The sequence below is a fragment of the Macrobrachium nipponense genome, chromosome 5 (genome assembly GCF_015104395.2).
Source record: "Macrobrachium nipponense isolate FS-2020 chromosome 5, ASM1510439v2, whole genome shotgun sequence".
Classification (NCBI taxonomy): domain Eukaryota; kingdom Metazoa; phylum Arthropoda; class Malacostraca; order Decapoda; family Palaemonidae; genus Macrobrachium; species Macrobrachium nipponense.
In genome coordinates this window covers 71,949,338-71,973,158 of record NC_061107.1, presented here as the reverse complement: position 1 = coordinate 71,973,158, position 23,821 = coordinate 71,949,338, and the positions used below count along the sequence as shown (strand labels likewise).

The 23,821-nt window shown below is 35.9% G+C and overlaps 2 protein-coding genes across 4 annotated transcripts in view; one reads left to right on the top strand and one right to left on the bottom strand.

The window, feature by feature from the left end:
* The first annotated feature begins 1,648 nt into the window (after positions 1-1,648).
* Positions 1,649-3,897, top strand: LOC135215397 (uncharacterized). Its single transcript, XM_064249992.1, has 2 exons — positions 1,649-2,369; positions 3,144-3,897. The coding sequence occupies exons 1-2, from the start codon at positions 1,705-1,707 to the stop codon at positions 3,340-3,342; spliced, it is 864 nt and encodes a 287-aa protein (XP_064106062.1). The 5' UTR covers positions 1,649-1,704; the 3' UTR covers positions 3,343-3,897.
* Positions 3,898-11,951: 8,054 nt separating this feature from the next.
* LOC135215394 (neural-cadherin-like) overlaps positions 11,952-23,821 on the bottom strand; it is a 1,007,823-nt gene continuing 995,953 nt past the window's right edge. For all 3 annotated transcript variants that reach the window (XM_064249987.1, XM_064249988.1, XM_064249989.1), the window contains 7 exons: positions 21,863-22,136; positions 18,403-20,675; positions 17,130-18,048; positions 16,761-16,950; positions 16,233-16,471; positions 15,751-15,963; positions 11,952-13,002 (listed from right to left, as the gene is read on the bottom strand). In XM_064249987.1, the coding sequence (XP_064106057.1) occupies positions 12,776-13,002; positions 15,751-15,963; positions 16,233-16,471; positions 16,761-16,950; positions 17,130-18,048; positions 18,403-20,675; positions 21,863-22,136 (4,335 nt within the window). In that variant the 3' untranslated portion in view covers positions 11,952-12,775. The remainder of the gene's footprint in view (positions 13,003-15,750; positions 15,964-16,232; positions 16,472-16,760; positions 16,951-17,129; positions 18,049-18,402; positions 20,676-21,862; positions 22,137-23,821) is intronic.

The following is a 23,821-nucleotide window of genomic DNA, read 5'->3' as shown; positions in this document are numbered from 1 at the left end:
TTCTATTAGCTGCAACTAATAACGGATAGGAACAGTGGTTAGATAAAAACTAATAACTGATAGGAACAGTGGTTTGGTAAAAACTAAATAACTGATGGTTACAGTGGTTTGAGAGAAACTATTTACGTTTTTACACATTGCAAATTTTTGTGCTTTGTGTTTGTTTCATTTTTGTGCATTTGTTCATTTTCTTATTGAAGTGTGCCTTTATATTTTATATTCTGTGTGATTAGTGCTTTTTGCAAATTTTGATATTGTCCACATTTTTCTGTATTTTCATTCGCATTCACAACTCAATTGACTTAGTTATTTTCATTGCTTAATCATTGCACATTTAATTAAATTTAACACTTGTGAATTAATTTGCATTTACTTAGAATTCTTTTCAAGTTTTATTGTTGTTTAGCACTTGTGACTTAATTTCCAAATTTCAATTATTGCCTAACACTTTTGAATTTTGATTGAATTAATTTTCTTTAATTTTGTGATTAATTAATTTTCATTTAATTTTACTTAATTGATTCAAGAATTAATTAAACTTTACTTTGTTTGCAAGTAACAGTAATTTTCCCTGATATTGTGAATTTCACTTATAAATTTTGAGTTTAATAATAAATTTTTGTATTTAAAATTTTTATAAGTGTTTTCTTTATCTTACACCAGTATATTTGCATTTAATTATGATCATATTTATGTTAGGTAGAAACGTAGAGTGGTAATTGATCTGCTTTCCTTCAATTTACTTGAAGTGACTTAGAACCAGTACTGAGACTTCTGAAATCAGGGAAATACTTAGACTTTTAAAGTTGTTGATTTAATTACTTACAAGATTACCTCACACCTGTTTTGATGAACTTAGTCTGATTTTCTGCAATACTGGTAAGTTGTTAAGGGATCACTGTTGCCTTTAGAGTATTCAGTCGTTTAGTACCAGTGATGAGGGTTCAGGTGTCTGGCTTTTGTGAGGTATCAATTAATGAATGGTAAGTGTGGTAACCAGATACTTGGCACTTCGTCACAATATATATATATATATATATATATATATATATATATATATATATATATAATATATATATGTGTGTGTGTGTGTGTCCATATGCATATATACACATAATATATATATATTCGTGTATATACCTTCCATAAAGTTTGGACTTTGTTATGGTCACCCTGTAGATTATGTATGTATATAATAGTTATATATATATAATATATATTATATATATAGTATATATATATAAATAATATTATATACATATATTATATATATATATATATATATATATATATATATATAATATATAATCTATTGATTATTTGGTCTACCTTGAATGAGTTGCACCTTTCGACAGAACATTTTCGAGATATTTTTCGTAAAAATAGTTCAAAATCTAGAGAGCAGTTTCAACAATAAACGGAAATCTTTTACGAAAACGCTCTATCCCGTGAGCTCAGACACGCGGATATGACGTACTTAAAAAGCGTGCACGTATATCCCTCTTTATATTTTTTACGAAAACCACTTCCGGTATTGTAATCAAGAGTGGATGCAAAACACCTTCTTTGGTGATAGCCAAACACTGAGAATGCCTTTATCTGATAACGCTATTGCTGATAAACTACAAATGTCTGACAAGCTACCACCGCATCTATATCAGTGACAGCTAGACTAGTGTGCCCTACCCATCCAAAAAATAAAATATGCGCTTCTCGTTTGTATTCTTAGTCGCCTCTTTGGGGCATCGACTCGCTGTGGTGGTGGGCACCACCGTCTGCCTGGATTACTTGGCCTGCTACAACGAGCTGTTCATGAACTACTCGCAATTCGAGATTTACTTCGAGGACCTCGCCGTCAGGACAGCCAACGCGTGCGGGGACTTCTGCCAGGGGCGCCAGCCAGAGGCGCCCTTAGTGATGGCCAAAATGATCCCCATGAACGAACGGCTCGTCTGTGGTTGCGGTGGCGAGGGAGCTCTGGGTAACTACTCAGGCGTCGTGGAGGACGACCTTTTTTGCAAGAAGTGTCCTGACGGGAGTCGGCAGAAGTGCGGCGGCGCTGAAACAGTCAGTATCTACAGAAGAATCTCCGACGACGAAGACTGCGACAAGGATACGTACGGCGTGCCTTCGTTGATGGTTCCGACGACCACGGTCAAACCGACCGGAAGTCCTACAGTAGTCAGTATGATACACATCGGATGTTACGACGAAAGCAACATCAATCAATCTCCGGTGGCACTGTATCACATGATGTGGCCGCAGACCTCCATTGACGAATGTTCTACCATTTGCAGAAGCACGGCGTTCCACACTTCGCATCTCATCTTGAAACTTCTGAGTGAAAGTGAATTGCTCTGTGGTTGCGGGTGAGTAATTGACTGTAAATAGTTATTAGAATAGAGCTTCCTTGTATATTACCTCTGGAAAATGACATAGAACGTCAAGAACCTGTCTCAATGCAGTCGGATAGCCAATTCCTCTTTCATCTCAAAAAATATTCCTGTTATTGTCAAGCACGACTAACTTTATTTACAGTTAGGCAAATAAATAAATTAAGATACAATTCACAACCGGGAGTGGTACTTGAAGCTTTGAGACATGGCTATAAGTCAAGGCAACAAAAGAAAAAAAGATAACATTAAAATCTTTGCCATCACGAGCGATTACAGTCTTTGCAGAATAGAGCATAATTCTTCCAGCATTTCAAACTGATTCATTCCCTTTTATAATATGCTCGCTTACCATTATAATAAAAGCCATTAACTTGGTTTCAACATTCTAGAATTAGCCCCCTTAAAAATCAACGTACCCCTTGGGGGTGGGGGAGGGCGTTCTGATGTGAAATCATGACATAATCGATAATTGTGGAATGGAATATGAATGGAATGGAATGGAATATGAAATTTAGGCTTGAAGCCAAGCACTGGAATCCAAAAGGATTATTCCGCACTACAATGAATTTGATCTGAGGTGAATATTTAATGCATTTATAAATTAAACGAATAAAAATAAAGGCGATTTTAAAACTATGGTAAAAAAAAGTGATATCCCCAGATAAATCTGTTGTTAGAGAAGTAGAGCCGAGACACCAAAGAAATATTATCCCCCCTTACGACTGTACTCATTTAATCTCTTTCAAGGTCACACGGCAGCATAGGGGAGCCCTTGGCCAAGGCAGACTGCAGCCGGGGAGGTCCTGCGAGCCAGCAGTGTCAGTTCGGGTGTCCTGCAGGGACCTACAGCGTTTACTCCCTAAATGGTTCTGAAAGTGCCAAGCCTGTGTTTCTTGTTATTCTGTCCTTTGTTATACAATATTGCTGTTACTGGGATATAAAATGATTCGGGCAATAATAGGGAGTTTTGCTCAATATACAGTTGATAAAAATGGGACCTTTTGTTGAGTATGAGTGATTTCAGCGATAATTTTTTATATATAATTGATAGCTGTTATTGGAATATCGGGGAATAATAGGTTCAGTGATAAATTTGTGTGTGTTTTTTATATACATAATTGATAGCTATTATTGGAACAAACAATGACTATGAGATGTTCCAGAGTTGTTTTGTTCTTAGAGACAAATGCAATATAAAGCAAATGGTAATGGAAATTCTTGTTGTGTAGGTGTGATATATAATTTATTTTTTCAGTGTTTTAATGTGACACAGTCTGGCATACTTGGCTGAACTTTGAAGTACGTAATGTTTATATGAAATAATCAAACACTTTCAAAATTACGTCATAAATAACTTGTCAATTCTTTACTTCTGGAATTAAGTCACGATATTCTAGGTAATAATTTATATTAACTTTTTGCGATAGTATTTTCCTGACTAATGAAAGCCATCCATGTTCTTAGTTCTTTTCAGTTCACGAATAAAGTTGATTTGATTTTATCGCCTGTTCGTTATTTCAAGCTTCCTATAGAAAAAACAGGTTATTTTCTTCTGTGGCGTTATGATGTATATTGTGCTATTTGACACATAAAGCTTATTTACGCAATTATTCGGAAAAGATAACGAAGTCAGTGAATTTGATCTCTTAACGTCTTAGTAAATGCCCGCGTTATTTTGTCTTGCAAGATTTCAACATATTCACTGTTTAGGGCCTTTGTTTTTAGGCATTTAAATTTTTACATGTTTTAATTTTTATCTGAATAAACAGTCGTGCTATATTCTCTTGCAAGATTTCAATAAATTCGCCGTATGAACATTTTTTTTATATATAAATTTTTTATATCCTTTAATTTTTATCTGAATAAACAGCCTCGCTATTTTGTCTTGCAAAATTTCAATAAATTCACTGTTTAGAAACTTTTTTTTATATATTTAAATCTTTTTGATATATTTTAATTTTTATTTGAATAAACAGCAGCGCTATTTGGTCTTACAAGATTTCAATAAATTCACTGTTTAGAAACCTTTTTTTATATACTTAATTTTTTCCTTATAATGGTTAAGTCTTCATTTTTCTTACCTTTAACCATTTTAAGAAGTTTTAAGCGATACGATTTACCATAATTTTACTGTTTACCATTTGAACAAGGCTAGATATATGGATTAGGTTGAAAGGACTAAATACGCTGAAAATCTCGTGGTAATAAACGCAAAGAAAAATAAAGATAAGTTTGACGATAAGCGCACGTTTAACTTTGACGTATATTTGTACATCTAAAAACCTCTAGCTGCAAATGTGTAATATCCGGAATATCGCCAAAGCAGATCGAATTGGATATTAAACAACATTTGCAAGAAAAAAAAAATAACAGAGTACGTAATAAAAATACGTTTGCACATAATAGATAACATTCCGCTCCTAATACATACATACATACATACATATACTATATATATATATATATAAGATATATTTATATCTATATATATATATAAAAGGCTTTGCGGTTGGTGAGCACCAACTGTTTGCCACATACAGCCGTTGTTTAAATACTATCTCTCTCACACAAACGCTTTCAGTGTGACGAATATGTCACTACTGTAACATTAAAAATGAACTTAGTCATAATACTGGTAACTACTATTTTTCTCTCTCTCTCTCTCTCTCTCTCTTACACACACAAACATTTATATATATATATATATATATAATATATATATATATAGAGAGAGAGAGAGAGAGAGAGAGAGAGAGAGAGAGAGAGAGAGAGAGAGAGACGCCCTATTGTTAAGAACGCGATAAAAATCTATACCCGAAGAGGAGCGAACTCTACTATAGTGAGAGAGTCCATCCTTCAGATTTCAATGAGATTTCGCCCTATAAAACATTTCTCTCTTTGCTAACTCCCATAATAAACAATAGTTTCGTGCTTCAGTTAGAGAGAGAGAGGAAGAAGCATTGACACACTTTCATTATCGCTTCTTCTTCTTCTACTATAACAATGATAGGAGGGGGCGGGAAATCTCTGGTAGGTGTTGTCAAGGTGTTGCTCTACTCCGGCAATACCTAGTTGTACTATATACAAGTGTGTGTGAGTGTTTGTGTATATATATCAGTATCTATCTAGTCTATACATAAATATCATAAATATATACTTTGCCATTAGAGGAAAGCTTTCGATAAAAACACGAAATAAGTCAACTAAATTCCTCCATACTGACATTAGTTTCTCCATGGTCTAGGTATATTTTCTCTCTCATTACCTAACTCACTTAAGTCACCATTCGCGCCCAACGTTTTCCTCTTTGAGACACTACACCTTTCCTTCGATATCAGCTGTTAATACTGCGTAATCTCAAGAAACGAGGGAATGCATTATGCATACATACTGTCATGGTGACCCTTTTATAAACTACAATCTTCAACTACGGGCGAAGTTAAAAAAAAAAAAATAAAAGTTAAGTTACTTGATAGGACATCTGAATCTTCATTCACAATGATGTTAAAAAATAAACGAACTTATTCCCACGACAATATCAATATAGCTTTCAACTGCCATAACCAAATGTATTGAAAAATTTATTATACGTGACTTGGTTCAGTTTTATATAATTTGGAAACAAACTTGGGTAATATAATTTTTATAAGAGTCTACTATGAGGCGAAGACTCGTTTTCTTCTTGAAAATATTTTTTTTTTATAAAAAGAACGTAGCATTTGTAATGGTAAACTAGCATAATGTGTGTGTGCTTCACTGTTTATTGTATCTGGTAATAATTTATTATTACTTTCCTATAACAGTATATCCAGACTGTTGGTTGATAGTGTACAGGTTCCAGGCTGCATCATCTTCGGCAATACACAGTACAACAGTTCCCACATAGTACAATCTTTGATTAGTAATGATCCTTACTATTCATACACAATTAACAAATATAGGCTAAATAGTTCGCTACTATCTCTCTACTGGAATGGAATATGTGCACACACACACACACACACCTACACACACACACACACACACATATATATATATATATGTATATATATATATATATATATATATATATATATATATATATATATAACATATACATTATAAATTCCACAAATATTATTAAGCCTCAAAGTTTAATATCCAATACTCTGTACCTTAATAAGAATAACTTCAAGCCAACTGGACATTAAACAATATGTTTTGGCTTAATATCCGTGAATATAAAAAAGGTTGACAATATAAATATATATTATGCATTACACACACACACACACACACACACACATATATATATATATATATATGAAGTAAAACTGCTAGCCATATGAATACCAAAATTCATTTAATTGAATGTTAATATCAGCTCCTTAAAATTCATGCCTTCGAGACCACGCACTCCTAAAGGGGATTTTACTCAAATATTTCCCTGGGGATGTTAGGTTTTCAGATAGGATTAAGCAGTAAGTAAAAATAAATTTTTGGCAACAAATACACACACACACACATTATATTATAATAATATATAATATATATTAAATAATTTATATATATAATTAATTACACATGTCATGAACAACATATTATAAATTATTTATTCGCTGTAGCTAATAACAATTAGATGTGATAGTATTTTCTAATAAATCTTAAACTTAATGTTAAGGGTAAAGAAGGTACATGTTAGTTATATCAATATCTATGTGGAATTGCTGTTAGCTGTTACTCAACACTGTAAATATGTAAATATATATACGTATATATATATATATATATATATATATATATATATATATATATATAATAATAAAATAATAAAAGGAGTCCATAAAAACGCTAAAATATAGAGAGAAAAATACTATTTTCTTTCAGAGACCGCTGTCTATCTTCAGGTAGATGAATCTACCTGAAGAGAGAGACAGCAGTCTCTGAAATATAGTATTTTTCTCTCTCTATACTTTTGCGTTTTTATGGACTCATTTTTATTTAGATGGAATTCTGTTATAACAGAACATTTTCCCCAGTCCATATATATATATATATATATATATATCATATATAATATATAACTTGATCACGAAGTATATATAAATATATATATATATATATATATATATATATATATATATAATATATATATATATATATAATCATGAGGAAGATACCTTCTCTTAATTAATATATATATATTATATATAATATATATATAAAAAATAATATATTATATATATATTATATATATAATATATATATATAAATGTATTTGCTGTCAACCTTATTTAAAGCCCTTAGTACATAAGAATGTTGCAAATTCTATTAACACTTAATATTCAACCCCTCCCCTTCTTACCAGTGTTTGATATAAGCACAACTATAAACATTTATTGCTATAAACTTTTTATTCCACAATATTTTGGTCTTAGCGAGCCTATTATAATCTTGATATCTCGGGGAAATCCTCAGAGAGCGTCATCAAATCGCTATCAGAGATTACCACTCATGGCGCAGTTCGCTAGGCCGAGTTTATTAGGCATTTTACAGGCGTCTGCGACTTTATTTGAGACGCCTTTTTACATTTTCGGTATTAACCAGTTTCGTTTATGTTGGATGGCAAAACTTTCGTTAAACTGACCTCGTCGAAGGGGACAAAGTCGTCCACCCTTCTCGATTTAACTCTGATGCAAGTTTCCTTTTCCCCCTTAACCTAACCTGATCTAAGACGTCGTGCACTAGCCTTGTCGGGGAGGAGGGGCTCACCCCCCTCCCGGATTAACTTACCTAAGCTACGGGGTGCAGAGGTTACCATCGCCCTACACATGGATGAAGATGGGAGAATGGTAGCACTTAATCGCATCAGAACCAGCGCCTGATCTTGCACCAACCATTCGTGTCACCATTAAACATCTCCATTAACTTAGTTTTTTCATCGTAGTAAACCGGAAAAGTGCGACTACTACAAAATGTGGTCGAAAATATGTTCATTCTACGTATTTTGAGGCATTAAAGTAGTTTAACTACATGGATTTTGTACGTAGATTGTCATTATACCTTCTTAGGTGACCACATCACTATGGAGTAGTTTTACCACAAGAAGAAGAAGACGAAGAAGAAACAACATTCGCACTTTCAGTTTTCGTCCTTCATCTCTAGCCCTGGTATACAATTTCCAGTTTCGTCCTTTTCATATTATCAATCATAGTCAGTAGTTTACATGCTTGTTTTATATATATATATATATATATATATATATATATATATATATATAGATATATATATATATATATATATATATCAAGTAATTCGGACGACAACAGGCATGTAGCGAAGTTAGAAGTTATAAATCTAATGAGCTTTTAAAATGGTATCTCTGATAGCTTGCGCCTGTGATGTTAAAAGGGAAAACCGGTGTAGCTACTACTTAATTCCACGCAATCACCGAGACATTTCGAAATTATTCAGACAAAGTACGTAGAGGAATGCGTAATAATCATAACATTAATGACGATCGAATGTGATGTTTTGTCATGAATATATTAGACTTCCGTGAAACATAAAGCAGAGCCCGTCCACAGTCTTTTCAGAAATGTACGATTCTTCCTCATCCAATATCTTTGGTTTTTCAAACGAAAAGGACAAAACAAAACGAGAATATTTTTTTTTCCATGCCCGACACAATGCAGGGAAATTTACAACCAGTTGAAGGGTCGAGCAGCATTTTAACTGTCGTTTTTTGGCCCCCCAAAAATGTAACTCTTTTCCCGATAGGTAATTATACCCAAACACGAGTTAGCAAGAAGGTTCATTTTTCCGTCCAGGAGGGGGACCGAGGCAGGTTAGAAAACTGGCTCTGGAATGTATAACTAGACCGTGTGGAAAGTTAGTACATACTACTGGCTCTGGAATATACTAGACCGTGTGGAAAGCTAGTATGTATACTACTGGCTCTGGAATATACTAGACCGTGTGGAAAGCTAGTACATACCACTGGCTCTGGAGTATACTAGACCGTGTGGAAAGCTAGTACATACTATTGGCTCTGGAATATACTAGACCGTGTGGAAAGCTAGTACATACCACTGGCTCTGGAGTATACTAGACCGTGTGGAAAGCTATACTCTGTTTTTTTCCATCTGTCCATCCGGCTGTGATGGTAGCGCATGGTAACACTGCGTCCCGGGCTTTAAATAGTTACGCTATGTCTAAGTTTTATGCAAATAAAAGGATATCTGGGAGTACATTGCAACTGAAAAGTGTTTTAATAATTCACTTTATGCGAATTACACCGTTAATATTCGAAATAGGATATTATTATTGTTAAGTGTAAGTTGAATGTAACTATCTAAAGCCCGGGAAAGATAGTACTACATACTAGAATTAGATTCCCAAGTCAAGTGACGACAAACTAGGCATCGAAATCTGCTACAAACTGCTAATAATAGATAAATAAATGAAGCTACTTTATGAAATTTCGTGTTAATACACCCGATGGGCGTAGTCAAAAGATTCAGATTTAAACAAATGTAACATGATATGAAGTCTGAATCTTTAATTGCAACGATGCTGAAAAATAAATTAATTTATTACTATGACAATATTAATAAAGCATTAGACTGCCTTAACCAACTCGATTGAAAACACATGCTCTTTAGCATTTGTGTGCGTGTGTGCGTTTTTTTATTCCTATAAACCTCACGACTGTAGTCAGTTGATGGCATCGTTTTCCGCTTTTGAAAATCCCTTGTAAAATATTCATTCCCTTTTTTTTTGTAAAACTATAGAATTTAGCAGTGGATTAGCCGCCCTTTCAGGATTTGTCTTTGTTGCAGGGGATTTGTGTGTCAAAGGCGGAATTTGTGACGGAAAAGCTGTTTTGAGTTTTGTCGGCAGTGCGGAAGACCTGTTTTTCCTTGTCAGTGCGGTATAGACTTGTTGCCTCTTCCTGGCCAGCGTAATTAATAAAAAAACATCTCCCTTTCTGCGTCTTCGTGTTAAGTATTTACTTTAACGCAACGCGTCTGTCTTAGGAAATTAACCTAGATATCCCGTTACTTTCTTCTGTGATTTCTGAATATTTGATTCCTGGATGGGGAAATAACTGGTATTTTTGCCAATCTGAATATACCCTTCTCATCACCAGGATGACATTTTAGAATCGAAATGTTCCCCAGACGAGAATATTTGAGAAATCATAAACTTATACAAAGGTCTGTTTTACTTCAGGAAAAATCTAAAGAAATCTACCACATCGATTCCATGTTTTTCACGGAAATATTAGGAAACGTGCCAATATATTATTTTCTTTAAAGCAATGCACATACAACTTAAAACTTTAGTTACTTGAAGAAATCGACATTTGGAATTCTTTGTATATTCTACAAGAAAAGTGGTAGATTTCTAGTAAATTTCTTCTTCAATGTCATGAATTATTTTCATTACTCGAGTAAATTGGGGGATATGTACTGAGACTTGGGCTCTTCACCGTTAAACAGTACAGACAATTTTTATCTATCAATTTTGGAGAAATCTCACTCATAAAACCTGTCGAAGAATTACCTTTATAATTAGTCACGAAAATAAGGCATTCGGCTTCATTTTGATTAGGAGAAATACAAGGTGTCCATAAAGTCCCAGTAACATTCTGAGCAATAAATACTTATAATGGCACTGGGACTTTATGGACACCCTGTAAATAGAATATTTTGCTGTCGAAGAAGACGAAACCTTAGCATAACACCACAAAACATCTGATGAACACTGAGGACAAAGGAACCAGCTCAGAGAAGACAAAGGAAGATAATAATAATTCTGAGAAGAGCAGTCGAGACGGAATTCATCCATATTTTCTGTGACTATCCTTATCATTGAACTGTACTTACAAAGTGAAAAATAATTATCGTTTTTTGTTAGCTCAAAGTATGTAACATAACAACAAATAAACTAATATGCATGATATTGTTAGCATAATAAATTAATCAATCAATAAAATTGAAGAACTACTCTTGAATTTCAGTGCAAACTTTCGACATTATAAGTAAAATTCTGTCAACCAAAGCCAGTACTTTGAATAACATCTAATCGGGTAGAAGGGCATAGACCGCATAGGTACCCAATTTTTCTTCTGAATATAACTAAGATAACATTTTCATGTATTTCATCTTGTATATACTACCTATACATGCGATGACATTTGTAGAAGAAGAGGTCCAGTTTTGGGAAAACCGACCCCCCCTCTTAAAAAATACTGGATACGGGCCTGTGGGGGTAGCACGAAGGGCATTATAAATGTTGAGTTTTGAGGATACACGAATCATTGCTGTACCCATGACGTTTATTGAAACACGTAACAAAAATATGATTTGTTGACAATCTGTGTTGTTTCAGACAACTTGTAATACACAAAATGGAATAACTTTGACTAAAGCTATCTAGCTGACTGCTCAGCAAAGACATTAAACCCATATATATTTACTTTAGTGGAATGCTTTATATATATACAAATATATATATATATATATATATATATATATAATATATATATATATATATATATATATTATATATATATATATGCGGGCACATACAAACAGCTGAATATCAAGCTTACAAGAAACAGAGGAAACAACAGTTAGCATTATGTCGTTTAACTGTGTGGCTACCTTGGAAAAATAACACACCAAAATATTGAAAGATTAAAATAGCCACGGAAAGAAAATCCAGTCGAGTTAGTGTAGCGTGTTCCTTGGGTCCCATGTCAACGAAAATTTGTTGATAATAAATTCTGTTGGTGATACTGATCAAAGGATATATATATAAGCTTGTACACAGACCACCGTGAATTTCCTGTTATTGATAAAACATCAAAGAGCACGGCGGATTATGAAGTAGCCTTGTTTATGGAAAAAATAAATGAAATAAGTCATCTTCTTTGCAGTTTTTACCTCAGAGATTAGTCTGTCATTCGAACGTGTTTGTTAGTGAACCACGCCACACACAAATAATGTAAATGTGTGCGTGTATATATATATATATATATATATATATATATATATATATATATATATATATATATATATAAATATACATACACATAAAATCATAAGTTACTGTAAATGAATTCGATATCTTTACACATAAGTTTATCTGTCTCTTTGTGAATTTGGGAATGTTGTATAAAAAAAAATAAATAAATAAATAATTAAAAAGAATTTGGAACTGATGTGAAAAACAATAAATAAATAAATCAATAAATAAAAAATTAATAACAAAACCCTTCCTAATGATAAAAAAAAAAAAAAACGATGGCCACACACAAGTGTCTCTGAATTCAAAATGTCTCTGAACAGTAAATCCTAAATCCTTAACAAATAAGACTCCTATTCATCCTATCAGCTCTGCGGCAGCGCTAGTCTGCTGCTTCCGCCGTAGCCCAGGAAAGAGACGGATTCTTCGGGGGGAGGTCCTCTGCCCCCTCCTCGTCCTCCTTCTTCGACGGCGGCGTAGTTGGGAATGACGTGCCAGTCAGGAGGCTCCTTCGAGTTGCCCCCCGACCCCGCCGCGTCCCGTCTGCACAGGAGGACGTCTACGTCTGTGATGACGCTCTTCATCGGGGAGTCTGGCCAGGGAGGTGTGGGGGGGAGCGGAAAGAAGATAGAAAGCTCTTTCAGTAGGTGTCCTCCATGGACGGAAGTCTCTCTCCTCTCTCTACTCTCTCTCTCTCTCTCTCGCTCTCTCTCTCTCTCTCTCTCTCTCTCTCTTTTCTTAAGACTATTGGGAGTGTCACACAACTTTCAGGATGGTGAAGACACGCTACATAATTCACATTTAATTTTTTATGACATTGTACACTATACACATACAAACACAATATATGTATATATATATATATATATATATATATATATATATATATATATATATATATATATATATATTTACTTATACATATGTATTTATGAATGTATGTATGTGTATGTATGTAAATGTATTAATTTTTCTGTCATTGTACAATACACATACACATGAATTTTTATCACATCACCGTAATTCATACAAGCATTAAACTACCAGTGTCTTTTAATATCCAATTCGCTATACCTTGGAATTAATATATTTTCATATATGTTAACAGAAGGGGGATTTTTTTAGTTGATAATAATTTCGTCCTCTCGTGGATGCGAACCAGCGCACAGAGTCACCGGAGTCCTGATTTCTCTCTTCTGTGCGCTGGTTCGAAACCACAAGAGGACGAAATTATTATTAACTAAAAAATTCACTTTCGGTTAACATGTATGAAAATATATTATTTCCGAGGTAGGGCGAATTGGATATTACAGGACATTTGTAGTTTAACGCACATATATTTACATATACATACATACATATACAGGCAGTCCCTGATTTATGACGGTTCCGTCTTACGACGTTCCGAGGTTGCAACGCTTTTTAAATATATTCACTAGAAACTATTTTCTGGCTTATAACAGGTTCCGGGGTTACAACGCTTATGACACTGATCTGGCGGAAGAAATATGACTCCAAAAAGCAAAATATCCTATATATGAAGGTTTTTTTGTGAAGAAAAATGCAAAAAAGGGGTCTGCATAGTTTTCAATATACCCAAAGCATTAAAAGTAAGGTTTTCCAAGGATTTTCGACGATGTTTCTGTTTATGACGATTTTCAGCTTATGACGCAACGCAAGTAAGGAACCCTCATTGTAAACAGGGAACTGCCTGTCTATGAATGTATATATATTAAGTGTATATATATATATATGTCTGTTTTTCTAGTGTAATATTTGTAAGTAAGTACGTACAGACGTAGATATATACATACTACATACATAGCAGAAAATCTACTGGTAATTTTTTAACCAGATATACATGCAACTGTAATAACAACTTCCCGATTTTCTTCACACCTACTCGACACGCTTGTCACTACATATCTTCAAGGTTCCTGTGAGGAACCATACATATAGATACTGTGACGTCCACAGCGGGATTTGAACCGGCGTTAAGTAAATCAGAAAACAAGGTTTTGTGGTGACATGCGTATCCAAAATGTAAGAATAAATGCAGAAAGTAAGAGATCACTGTTGTTATTACAACTACAAGCATACCTATCTGGTAAAAAAACATTGACCCATATATTTTAGTACATGAATATCATATATGTATGTATACACAATTAACATGCCAGAAATACTGTTTAATATTGATATTACATGGCATTTGCAGCTTAATATTTGTCATTGTTGTGTATAAGTTTGATATATATGATATATATATATATATATATATATATCTATATATATATATATATATATATATATAACAAATTGTCAATATTTTTCATTTAATCTTAGTGTATGAAGATAAATATCTAAATTATTGTTCAGAATGACCGTTCTGAAAATATTTAACAATATAAACATATTGTTATTATTATTATTATCAATGGGAGAAAACGATCCATTTTATATGAAATCCGTTTCAGTTTTCATTTTTACATATGAACTGTTCACCCAATTTTTCATATTCAAAATTGTGAATGTAATACAAAGAAAACTGAAACATAAATTCCCTTTTAACCGGTCTTGTTATCTTAGTAATAACAAGCACGAAATTGTCCATCAATTTATCATCATCATTTTCCTGATTTCTCTTATATTACGAAATTTTTGTCAGCCAATCACTTTCAAGGTCAACGAAATAATTTCAATGTTCATAAAAGAATTTCATTGCAATAATCACTAGGCGACGTAACTCTCTGCACTGTTAAACCAGCAGTTCAAATTAACAAACGTAGTTTCCCGATACAGAATTTATTACATGAAACTTGAGAGCAAGTGAATGAAATACATTTTTTCACTGTAGCCTGCATTTTTGCCCCATCCAATTATAACCTTGCATGGTTCTAACGAGTTGTATATAATTATGAAACCTTCAAGACTAGTTGGAATTGACTAGACTAATAAAAAATAAAAAAAAAGAGTTTATCTTAGTTTTACCAGACCACTGAGCTGATTAACAGCTCTCTCAGGGCTGGCCCCAAGGATTAGATATTTTTTTTTACGTGGCTAGGAACCAATTGGTTTCGTAGCAACGGGACCTACAGCTTATTGTGGGATCCGAACCACATTACTACTAGACTAACTATATTGTAGACCATTGGAGGTAGCATGGCTTGAAACTGATGACCGAGAGGCTGCCAGGGTACGATAATGAATGCCTCAGACTCGTTGGAAATGACTACATAGTACTAGCTACTCCATCGGAATGACCTTTCCTTTGGACCCTGAACCTGGCTACAAACAGCTACGTACTACATACCTTATCTGGCTACAAACACCTACGTACCTTGCGCTTCCTTAGCGATGAAGTTACCACCATTCGTCACAACTGGGACGGCTGGGACGTTCAAAGCAGTCAGGTCGAGTATGGTCACCTCGCCCTCCCCACCTCCTTTGTCGTCGTAATGGACGCTAGTTTCATGTTTGGTTTGGTCAGTGTTGTTCTTAAGAATACGTTGGCGTCTGCGGCTGAGGCACAATAGGCAAGTGGCTCCCAAGGCTGATGGGGGTGAGAATATAAGGAGTCAGTTATCTGCAAAGATGAGCACTGCAAAGGGCAGCTTATTGCAGCCACAAAACAGAACTTGGACTTTACATTCATCTGATATAACTTAACTGTTTGAGAAATAAAGTCATAAACAACTGAAGGTATTCTAGTGATCCTTAATGTCACTATTTTACGAAAATACAAATAAACATCTACACAGAAGCTATGGAAACCACGTAAACCCAAATAGGCTATATCCCCTTCAAGAGAAAATGCTGTACCTAATATCACTAAGACGCCAACAATGATAGCAGCCAGCAACGGTATATTTGGTTGGAAAAGATTATTCTCCTCCTGTAACAATTCACAGTTGTTACCCACAAATCCCACTGGGCAATGACATGTATAGGACGGTTGCTGGTTGTGGCAGGTGCCACCATTTCTGCACGGACTCGACAAGCACTCGTCTTCATCCAGACACACTCTGTGATCTCTTGACAGCAAGGATCCCTCAGGACAGCTAAAGAAGTTAAAGGTGAAGGTCAACATATTTTCTTTGGTGTCAAATATACTATACTACTATGCATTTCAAACAGCAATGCCTTTCTATAAGTACTCGTAAGTGATATGCTGTTACCAGAGGAAATATCATGTCAAGTTCTGGTGGCGAGCTTTCAAAGCGGTCTTCACAAGAATGGCCATTTTTATGACACAAGTCTATTTGCTTGTGAGACGTTCGAAATCTCTCAATATTTCTTTTTCAAAACAAAGCAATTGTTACAACAGGAATAGACAGCAGTTCAACCTACCCACATTCATGTCTCATCCACAGCTCCTTGCAAGTGAACGGCGCAATGCAAGTTATATTAAGGCACTGGGTGGGTGAATTGCACTGTGAAGCAAGGTTATGGAACACTGAGACTTGCGCCCATTGGGTACTGGTGCTCTCAGGAGGTAATGGCAAGGTCTTACCCTCTATGCGGATGTCATCTATGCAGGCTGGAAAAAGGGAAGTCGAAAGGCTGTTAAGTTAGGCCTAACAAATCAAGAAGAATTTAATTGAAGGGGAGATCACTGATATAAATGTCTTCATGAAGAACTCAATCAGACTGTTAGTTATAGAATATACAGCAGATGTGGATAGTAAAGTGATTCACGAAAAACTAGGTTACATTTACCAAATTTATAATCATCATGTACTGTGAAGGTGTTGGCATTTGAATAGCTGACTCTACCACCAACGTATATTCCTTCTTCTTCATCAATGTCCATTAGAAAATTGCTGGAGAAGATGGAGGTTTCATTGTATCTTCGCCCCTCTCCGCCATCTAATGAGAGAACAACATTCATTCCAAAACGTTCAACTTTTACTAAATGCCACTCTCCATTGTTTACAACTACTTTAGAAAGGTACAGCTCCTGATCTTCCGGGTGTAGCTCCTGAAAGTTATACTGAAACTGCAAATAACCTTCTTTAATCCTAAGGATTCCATATTTTCTACTTAGCTTGTCCGATATTCGAAAAAGTTCACCATCTGTTTCCCAAGTTCGAAACCTCAGCTGTACATTTGTATGAAAAGGATTAGGTTTGAAGGACAGAGTGTATTTCACAAAAGACTGAGGCTCAAAATGAGCTGGGATGGTCGGCTCATTGCAGGAAGGACCCGTCCAACCAGGCTTACACAAGCAGTGGGGCTCAGATGCAGAACCACTGCAAATTCCATTGGTTCCACAACCCATCACTGTCGAGTTGCTGTTGCATAACGTCTCGAAATGAGGACAACCTGTTGCACTGTTCTTCTGAAGACTTGGATGTGAAAAATCATAGAAGTGACTGTTCATCATTAGATTTCTGATGCAGCCTTGGAAGGGTTTTCCCAGCGGCACCAGCTCCTCATTATCGCTGTACATGGTGGCGAAGAATGTCTCATGGGCTAAACCACCAACTTGCAGTGGACTATTTACATTAAGATACTCATTAAATGGTGGGAGTGTACCTTGAGCATGGCAAGTGGATAAGTCAATATTGCTCTCTGTGCTTCCCTTGGACTCGTATATGTTTGCTTCTGAACACTGGTCCATGGCTAGTATTGCTGTCTGGAAAGAAAGGTCAGACTCTTATATATTCTTAGTGAAAATGTAATAAGACTGGAACTGGAATGAAGATATAAATTTTGGAATAAAGAGTTAGATATAAGGTTAATTCAAAATTGACCTATAATAGCTTCAAGTGATGAATTGCCGTGATGCAAAGAAATACATTCAGGATAGTCACTTTGGGAACTCACTATACTATTGAATTGACCAGTAATTTTTACTGTTGGGTAAAAAATGGCGGGGTGAACCTAAACACAAGAAAAGAAAGAAGATAAAAGTTTTCAGAATACAGAGAAGTAGCCATTATGTTAGGAAATGCTCAATACAAACTCTGAAAGCTTTTGAAAATATTACCTCCTTATCCCAAAAGACATCTGCTTTGTGCCATCTACCGTCATTCAGCTCCCCAGAGCTGTTCACTGGGAGGCGTAGGGTCCCTGAACCAAAATTGATTAGTAACCTAAGTCTTCCATCGACTATCTCTAATGCAATGAAATCTGTAACCGTATGTTTATTGAAATTCTGGAAGGTAATTGGGCCATTGTATAGTATGGTACCTTCAAGGCTTGTAGTCATAAACTCAACGCTTAGATGCGATCTCTCACAAGCCTGCAGAGGTGGAAACCAGGCAAAGCCATTCCCTGGGAATGTTCTGGTTAGAATTTGACACTTTGGACCATCATATCCCACAGGGCATACACAGCGAATACTATCTTCTTCTTCAACACATTTGCCATTATTAAGGCAAGGGTTTGGACGGCACGATTCTTTCTGGAAGAAATTCCTAGCAGTACACATACACTCAGGGGTTAGTTTTGTGTGAAGGCCTACATACGACGTTCTGTTGGAGTCGATCAAGTAATGCGTTTTGAGCACTTCAAGATTACTGGTGCATGAACCGAAACAGTGGGCATTTTCATACAAACACTCATCTATCCCTACCATGATGATGTGCAAACCCAGTTCGTCTTCAATCTCATTTCTGTACATCATGATTAGACCGTTCAGTTTATCTGGTTTCATGTACCACGAATTATAAACTGAAAAGAAAATATCTGTAATAGGAGGACTCCTTTGCCTTAACTGTATACTGAACAAATCAATACTGTGACCACTAACGTCGTAAATGTTTGCCAATTTTTCCTTGAATCTATCAGCGATGCTTTTCACTGGCTTGTTAGTTCTGTAGTCCCACTGCCGAATGAATTCCTCGTCGCTAATATTTTCCACACGAACTGAACCTGAACTTTTGACCGCACTCTCAGAAACATGCCTGACTTTCACATTCACTTTAGCTTGTATTTTCGACTGGAAATGTTTGCTGTCGTGCACTTCAAACTGCAAGCGGTACAAATTTTCACTCGTGGCATATTTCATCGTGATCATTCCACTGTCCTCATTGAGCTGAAAGTTGGGGTGATTGCTCATAGCCCACGTGAACTTCTTGTCATCCAAATCCCAGTCATCAGGATCATGAATGTAGACCCGTCCAATCTGAGTGTCATGGGCTCTACCTTTGTAACTGTAGAAAAGGATTTCTTTCATCCCACTTTCCATGGCATTATCATTGTCATCGCCAATGATGACGGTCAACGTCGAAGTGCCAATCATTGGTGGTGACCCGGAGTCTTTCACGATGATAGGAATGTGATACTCTTTCTGTACCTCCCGATCAAATTTTCTCAAGGAGGATATGACAGCTGTTCCTTCTCCATTTGCTCTGTCGGGGAAGCTGTCTACCCTGAAGGAGGCTTTGATATCGTCATCAGCGAGAGGACTGACCCGGAAGTGAAAAGGAGGCCCATTGTTCCTCAATGGGTCATCTGCATCTGTCGCCAAAATTTCAGCAAATTTTCTTGGTGGTTGGTTCTCAGGTAAAACTGGACGGTAATCTTCGAGGATCTTTGGAGCATTATCATTAATGTCTATGACAATAACTGTCAACATGGCAGTGGCACTCCTGACAGGGATACCATCATCAACAGCCAAGATTTTAATCAAATGGTAAGGGCTGGTTTCCCTGTCTAAGGGTCTCTGCAGTGTCACCGAACCCGAATCGTCAATAGCGAAGTGCCTGTTTCTGTCCGAAGCCCGGTCTATCCTGTAAGAGATCTTCCCCTTCCCTCCCATATCAGGATCAAATGCCGTGATATTGACCAGACTCCTGCCAACTGGGGTGTTCTCGAACACCCGCGCTTCGGCCACTTTTTCGATGAAATGAGGAGGGTTGTCATTGATATCTTTCAATTTCACTTTGACCCAAGACCTCGCTGCGTGGTACATGTCCGAGAACCCCCCTTCGCCTTCGTCGCTCACCTCTATCTGAAACCTGAACCCGTTCACTTGTCTGTAATCTTCGTAATCTAGAGGTTTGACGACCACGAGCGACCCGGTTCCGTCGTCGTTTGTGACCATGGCAAATTTGTCAGCGCCGAAGCCCGAAGAGTCGATGACTCTGTAGCTGAAGACGTTCGTGTCGTCTTCGTCCTGGACCGTCACTGTCAGGATGGGTTCATCGGGCAAGTTGGAGCCGTCGGTCTCATCCGTCTCGATGACCCATTCCTCCTTCGTGAACCTCGGAGGTCTGTCGTTGACGTCTAGGATGGCGATGCTCACGGTGCCTGTCCCTATATGTGAAGAAGGTGATGCATTAAAACATATACTAAGTAAGCATTTACACCTGAACATATATACTTTTATATCAGTAAAGAACTGACCCACTGAGTTTGAATAATGACTAACTGATACTGCATGAAAGATATTGATTGTGCCAAAGAAGTTTAATCCTTCTGTAAGTCTAGATCAGCAATGAATACAAAAATTCTCTAATTATATTCGTTATTCTCTTTATCGAGTGAGGAACTAATATTCACAAGTTTATGAAAAAATGCAAAAGTATTGCCTTATTATGTTATTTTCCTAGAGTCTACTAATATAGTTAGGCTTATTGGGCTTACAATGTCTTGTAATTATTGACCTCCCTCCCTATCCCTTGAAACCCCTTCTTTTTCTCTTTTTTTTTCAAGTCTTGGATGGAATTTTACTCACATATGCAAAGGGGGCGTGGTCATATAAAGGTTGAGAACCACTGGTCTAGATCTATCAGAAATCAGACCTTCCAAAGACTTGAATGAATAACTGACTCTATGAATTGAGCTGAATACAGAAATTAGGACAGAGGGCAAGCACTGGGACCTATGAGGTCATTCAGCGCTGAAACGGAAATTGACAGTAACAGTTTGAAATGTGTAAATAAGAGGAAAACCTCAAAGCAGTTGCACTGTGAATCAACTGTTAGGAGAGGGTGGAAAGTAAGATGGAAGAAAGAGAATATGAAAGGAGGCACAGTAAAATGAACGCAAGGGGTTGCAGCTAGGGGCCGATGACACGCTGCAAAGAACCTTAAGTAATGCCTACAGTGCACCTACAAATTAACTGCATTCTTTATTAACATAGTCCGTTGACTACTGACCGGTGCATTAATATGACATATGGCTATTTTGGTGAGCTTAATGATGTAAATTAACAGCAGGGTGAGAATTAATGAGGAAAATATTTAATAAATGACCAAAAAACCAAAAGACTGGCCATAAGAATGACCGACTAATTGAACCATCGTGATTATTATCATTATATATAGAGTTTTGCCATTTCCAATGTTCGTATTCAGCCTGCTATTTTCAATGTTAATATTTATATAGCCTTCTGGACCTGACTACTGTCATCACTTAGGGTCCATAGCTGGAGATTCATTGTATGCTATCTGTTTATTAATTGTTATCACCAAGATGCCCTTCACTGTCTCACCACTGACCTTTGAGTCCTCCTCCATCCATAGCCACCACCTGTATCAGGTAATCCTTGGCCTTCTCTCTGTCTAAGCAACACACCGCCGTCCTCACAACCCCGGTCTCAGCGTCGATCGAGAAGATGGGCTTAGCCATGGTCTCGTCGACGACGTTCTTCTCCAGGGAATAGGTCAGCTGGGCGTTCGTGCCCTCGTCTGGGTCATCGTAGTCCTCCGCTTTCATGGCGATGACCTCTTGGCCGTATTCGCCGTTTTCCGTGATGTTTCCGTAATAAAGTTCCTGTGGAGTGAGTGAGTGATGATAAATACGTAGGTATTATCTTCGGAAATATATATATATTTTTTTAATTTAAGAAACAATATTCCTTTGAAAATGATAAAAACACAGAGAAGAGCGGAATAATATGATGTATAAATAAGAATGAGGAAACTAAAAAAATCAATATACGCACATAAAAATACATAGTGAGGAGCAGAATATGAAGATACCAATATGAATGATAAATTTTTAAAAAATTAATATATACTCACATAGAGGGTTATGAAAAAATGAAAATATATATAATATAGATTTGCAGTATCTCGTGAACATAATAAGATCAATAACAACGGGTTATACTGTACTGATGCCCAGCTCAAGACAAGACGTTGGGGATTAATTTGAGCTGGCCATGGTAATCAGCTGAACAATGGGACACAGTAGCTACAAGGTTTTAGAAGTTAGGGAAAAATATGATAAATTACAGCAGAAAGGAATGGGACATTCTCACTTTTATATATCAGACTGGCGAAGGTCACAGTTTCCCTGAATCCTCAAAAAACAATTTTCTTTTTGGCATTTTTCAATTCTCCCTCTGTTCTTCCCTGTCGTCTTTACCTCATCACTGCATATTTTATGTTTCACATGGGCTTTTTATATAAAATTCCAATACTACCTCATAAAGAAACCATTTACAATTCTTCTGAAACCCGGTATCCATTTCTCCGAAAGGGAAAGAATACTGATAATAATATAGATGCTTTTGGAGTATTATTATTTCCGCGAAGTAACATAATGACTCGCAAATATAATTTGACGTAAAAAGATACTTCGACAAGATGTGCGGCCGATATCAGATTACACGTAGATAATGTAATTTGGTTTTAAAGTGCTTCGCCATTAAAACTGTTAGATCAGAGAGAGAGAGAGAGAGAGAAGAGAGAGAGAGAGAGAGAGAGAGAGAGAGAGAGAGAGAGAGAGAGAGAGAGAGAGACTACTTGAGGCTGCAAATGTATCAAAATGAACACAGCAAGATAGATATTGAACCATGGGACAATATATATATATATATATATATATATATATATATATATATATATATATATACACACACACACACACACACACACACACACACACACATATATATATATATATATATATATATATATATGTATGTATATACATACACACACATAAATAAAATATATAAATACATACAAATATAATCTTCACAACACGAATATGAGATATGTCAATGTAGTCCACAGGAATAAAGAGAAGTTGCTTGTTAATTTCGCCTTCCACACACACACATGTATGTAGTATATATATATATATAATATATATATATATATATATATATATATAATATGTATATGAAAGAAAACCTACGTCAGATATAAAAGATATTTTTATGATGCTTTAGACTCGAAGCACAGTTATTTGATTGCTCACCACAATCAGCTGTTGAAGCAGAATTCACTGATTCTCCAAGAAATATTTCAAAAAGCTCTAGTTCTACAACTTGTCAAAATAAGGAACATTCAATCCTTCCACAATTTCCAAGCACCAATTTTGCATGTCAATGTAGACCCCCAGTCTTCTGCGCTGTTTTGCTCTCCTGGGTTTGGAAAAGTATTAGAATGGAAGGAACTTCAATAACCGGAAAGTGTGAAAAATGTGTGTGCAAGGTATATGAGTAA

Bases quoted from the DNA above. Each gene is read 5' to 3' on its own strand.
- LOC135215397 (XM_064249992.1), top strand. From the start codon at position 1,705: ATGCGCTTCTCGTTTGTATTCTTAGTCGCCTCTTTGGGGCATCGACTC. The intron at 2,370-3,143 runs GTGAGTAATTGA...ATCTCTTTCAAG, and splicing joins GAATTGCTCTGTGGTTGCGG to GTCACACGGCAGCATAGGGG.